We start from the raw sequence: 4,787 nt of genomic DNA on the forward strand, positions 1-4,787 counted from the left end.
CTCCTTCTCTCGCGCTCCTTCTCTCGCGCTCCTTCTCTCGCGCTCCTTCTCTCGCGCTCCTTCTCTCGCGCTCCTTCTCTCGCGCTCCTTCTCTCGCGCTCCTTCTCTCGCGCTCCTTCTCTCGCGCTCCTTCTCTCGCGCTCTATCCCCCTCTTTCTCTACCTGGTGCGCTCTCCCTGACATCCTCTCTCACTCCATCTCTAAGCAATTCTTTCATTGACAATCTCTTGCTCTTTCCCCAACACCTCCTTTCTCTCCCTGACACGCTCACTCTTGCTCCTGTCTTCTCTCTGACATTCTCTTTCCATAATGGTTGTATGCAGCGATATTTAATGATTGGATTGTAATGTGCATGGTAGATTCACTCTCCATCCATTATACCCAGAATATATTGTTCTTTAACACTTGGATGTGTACGGGCTTAGCGCCTGCACAGAGGGGAAATCCTCCGATGGTTACTTACCATTGAAGCATTTCCCTTCCTCTCCCGGCGCTCACAACAGCCGCGTCGCCCAGGAGTCCATGGCGGCTGCTGGGTTTGAAGCGAAATCGGGGTGGGTGCATGGCGTTGGCTAGGGAACGGATGTGTACCCGTACCTGTGTTCAATAGGGCTCGCCCAGTGTTTCTATGGGCACGCCCATGAAACGCCGGGGGACCACCCAAGTACCCCCCTGCCTGTCAATCGAGCTGCGAAGGGAGAAATTGGCCAAAGGCTCTCACAGCCGGGCCCTGCACATGTGCATTACTGACAATGGTCATGTGCTGTCGAGTCACCATCGGAAGAGGGGCCGAATTCAGACTTGTGCCTGCAGGCCTGAATCAGCCACTATTTGTCTAAGCGCTTCAGGTAGAGCCCAATCTGCGGGACCTGGGATAACCGTCTCCGCACAGAAATATAGAAATGTTCAGAGGCCAAACAAACACTATGTAACTATAGCTTTATAAATATACAAGGACATATGCGTTTCATTGTGTAAGTGTATCAATGCCTCCAATTCCCTTTGTTCTTGTAGTCTTTGTTTTAATCCTTCTTTTTCCATTATGCTGGGTTCTGCTTGAGGCCTATGGTAAGAATGTGCTGCTGTGAGGTAATGACTCAGCGCCCCCTGCTGGTTATACCGCGTTTCAGAACCACTAACCTAGAACTCTGATCTCCGTTTTGTGAGAGAAGAGATTGAACTTTTCTATTTGTGCAAGAATACGCTTCTTGTTTGTAAAGTAAAACTGTATTTTATTTCCAGCCCACAGAGCGTGAAAGGTCGAAACGACACGTTTTATCTGACACCGGAGCCTGTGGTGGCCCCTAACAGTCCTATCTGGTACTCCACCCAGCCAATCAGCAGAGAGCAGATGGAACAGATGCTGACCCGAATTATGATCATCCGTGAAATCCAGGAAGCCATTGTGGTCGCCAACGCCACCAACATGCACTAAACAAATGTGACGCAGCGAGAAGACCTGTACAGACTTTTACACTAAAAGAAGATGCCTACTTTTTTTTTTTTTTAATTGGTGTAGTGATGAAGCCCTTTTAGGCTTCTGTTTAAAATAAAGTATAAGACACACAAACATTCAAATGTGCATCTGAAACTATTAAAAACTGTATTGTCAAGTATTCAGATGTCCAAGTTGTAGAAGAATCTGGGCGGCTCTGTACGATCAGCGTGTGGCTGGGGGGAGGGGGCTCCGCAAGCCGCTTGTAGACAAAATACATTTTTTGTCTTCCTGCGTTTGATGGGGTGACAAGATGGACATTTTGTGAAAGGAGCTGACTGTTTTTCTTGCTGCTCTATATAAAGACTTATATTCTGTTTTCGCTAGCAGGGAAAACTTTAATTTTTATATTATGAAGTGTATACAAATATTTCTGAGTGGGAAGAAAAAAAAATACACATACGCCTAAATATATCAAATCCTCCTCCTCTGGCCCAAATATCAAGGCCTTAAAACTGCAGGCGCCTGAGCCTTTGTAAATTTATTGTAAAATAATCTTGTGTATCTGCAGATATATCCATATTTCTCCATTTGTTCTTAATGCTCTTTGTTTAATTAAGAATGACAAGCATGTCTTTTTAACATGCCACCGCGCAGTGTGTTTTATTCCTGGGGTGTGTGGGCCTCGGCTTTGAGGAAAGGTGCATCGCCACTTGGAGAGAAAGGGACAACTAATCAGCCCCTAACTGTCATTTTACAGGTGATGTTCAAAAAAAAGGACAGAGGCTGGTTGGTTCATTATCTCTAATCATCGTTTGATACATCTCCCCCTTGGTGTCTCAATAATGCACTCTTTCCAATATCATGGAGGAAGTATTACAGCGGTGTCCGGACCACAACCTGGGAGAGATTTATTATAACTGGTGCTAGAGCTCCTAGCAACCATTCTGGTGTCTGCAGTCCTTGTCCAAACCTCGCTGGAAAAGGACATTTAGTGCTACAGCGCCTGGTTCTTATTTGTCTTCGCTGCGCTTGACATATTATGTCTTTTGAACTTTTCCACTCACATGATGTATGTTTAGAAAGGTCCGTGACCTTAAAATGAGTTTGCACGAGGGAAAGCGGAGAACAGAGGAAACGTTCTCTGACCGTGTAATGAAATTCATATCCCATCTACCGTGGTTCTAGGCTGTTTCCTGAATTGCTACATAGAATTGACTTTAAGTGGTAGATGTAGGGAGAAGTGATAAGGAAGAAGTGGCCCATGGCATCCAATCAGCACTGAAGTATCTATAATTTGCATAATCTAACATTTTACAGAGCAGCTGATTGGTTCTATGGGCCACTTCTCTGTTATCACTGCTTCATACATCTACTCCTAATTGTGCTAAGATTGTTATCTTCAAAGAGAAAAAGACCCTAATTAATCAAATGGTAAAAATTGTTTTATTTATTGATCAAAATGTTCCAACATTAAATTTCTTGGTTAGAAAATGATGTGAGCCGAAACTTTCAGCAGTTGGTACAGTCCCTTGTGCATCGTTTATGGTTATTTGGTTCATTTTTGTTCCTGTTGCAAATTTTTTATTCATTTATAGGTTTGGACTTCAACTTGGACAATCCAAAATGTAGCATTACTTCTGCATTATCCGGTTATTTATCTCTTGAAATCTTGTATTTCAAACTGTGGGCCAGGTGCATCAAGATTCAGAAGTGGTTAAATGGAGAGTGATAACAACCAGCCAATCAGCTTCTAGTTGCCATGTTACGTGCTGGCTTAGAATTTGAAAAATTACAGATAGGAGCCGATTGAAGCTTTGTACATCTGGCCCTAAATGTTGGTGGTCATTGTCTGGCTGCTAGACCCAGCTTTATTCCTCTAACTGATCCCATAGAACCTGCTGATAAAATCCAGAACCGATAGTTCCATCGATAATGGCAAGCAGTGTTGGTTCTGTTGTAGCAGAACGAACCCAAACCATCATACCCCTCTCTGCTGTGGATCATTGTTGGGATGACGTTCTTATTATGTAACCATACAGTTGTGTTCTAGACTCCTCAGTCACCATGAAACTATTCCAGTTGTCTTCTGGCTTTTTAAAACGAGTTTTAGTGAACTCAAAACGTTATTCATTTTGAGCGTGGTGGTTATATCTAGGCCATGAGCCTGTATAAGAAAGGCCTGCAGATACGATGACTTGTTCATGATCACCAGTAATATTACAGTATATACCATCCTCTTGCCTTGTACAACAGCTCCTGCTGTGAGGAACAATGGGGGTCACATTCCCTCCATTTAAGTTATACCTGCCTGACTCTGGATTGGTGAGTCTCAAACAGCTGTCCAGCCTTATGCGTACGTACAACTAGCTTTCTGAAGCCCTCGGAGATCCCTGGTGAAGACTTGGTTACATGTTTAAGTAGGCCTGGGCTACCCCTTATTACTGATTCGGTATGGAATCCTGGTGTTCAAAATCCAGACTCTGGAATCCCGACTGCCAACATCCCGACAAGGGGGGGGGGGAGGACACGTGGAGCCACCCCCTTGCGGGCTCGCCACACAGTGGGCCCTTTGCCTCGCTATGCTTGGCACGCTAATTTATTCTCCCTCTATGGGTGTTGTGGACACCCACGGAGGGAGAAAGTTTCGGGATTCTTACACCTGATGGTCTCAGTGTTTTACATTTATGACTTGCCTCCTTTAATAAACTGATATTCTAGGTCATATCATTTTAATATGGATCGTTGCGATCAGTAAGTGAATGAGATACAGTAGTAGGTCCTTTTCTGTTTGGTTTATTTGTGGTTTTTCTTTTTACAACTGGAATAAAGATATGGACCCATTTAAGGTCCCTCTTCCATGATACTATCCAGTGCTATTCACAATGGGTGTGGTTTAGGACCCCAACAGTCATTAGCCCGACTGCCCGGACTCAGACAGCGGGGGGAGCGCAACAAAGCCCCTTGTGGGCTCACCACCTTTCTATTCTCCCTCTATGGGGGTCATGGCCCCCCACTAGGGAGAATAGCCGGTGGCCGTCGGGATCCCAAGTGTCATGGTTTTAACACTCTGGATTCCGACTGTCAGCCATCCGGCACCCATTTACAACAGACGGCCTGAGTGCACAGAAGTCTGTCTTCCAGGTGGATCTGTAGCATCTTCGCTGAGCACTGGGAACCAGCATTATGTATGTACTGAGTGGTAGACAGAGTACCGTTATACAGTGACTGCATAGGCCGATGAGCTGAGACCAGAATCTTCTGGGAGTCTCCATCTGGTTTCTAGCGTTGGAGAATCAGTAATTGTGGGGTGAGATAAGGTTTAGCCAGGACCGGTAAGATCACAGACCTT

The 4,787-nt window shown here is 45.1% G+C and overlaps 1 protein-coding gene across 6 annotated transcripts in view; it reads left to right on the plus strand.

Annotated features, from left to right (window-relative positions):
• QRICH1 (glutamine rich 1) overlaps positions 1-2,081 on the plus strand; it is a 50,228-nt gene extending 48,147 nt beyond the window's left edge. For all 6 annotated transcript variants that reach the window (XM_083155571.1, XM_083155567.1, XM_083155572.1 and 3 more), the window contains one exon: positions 1,243-2,081. In XM_083155571.1, coding sequence (XP_083011697.1) covers positions 1,243-1,435 — 193 coding nt within the window. In that variant the 3' untranslated portion in view covers positions 1,436-2,081. The remainder of the gene's footprint in view (positions 1-1,242) is intronic.
• The last annotated feature ends 2,706 nt before the right edge of the window (positions 2,082-4,787 follow it).

Source organism: Crinia signifera, chromosome 8 (genome assembly GCF_055691185.1).
Source record: "Crinia signifera chromosome 8, ASM5569118v1, whole genome shotgun sequence".
Taxonomy (NCBI): domain Eukaryota; kingdom Metazoa; phylum Chordata; class Amphibia; order Anura; family Myobatrachidae; genus Crinia; species Crinia signifera.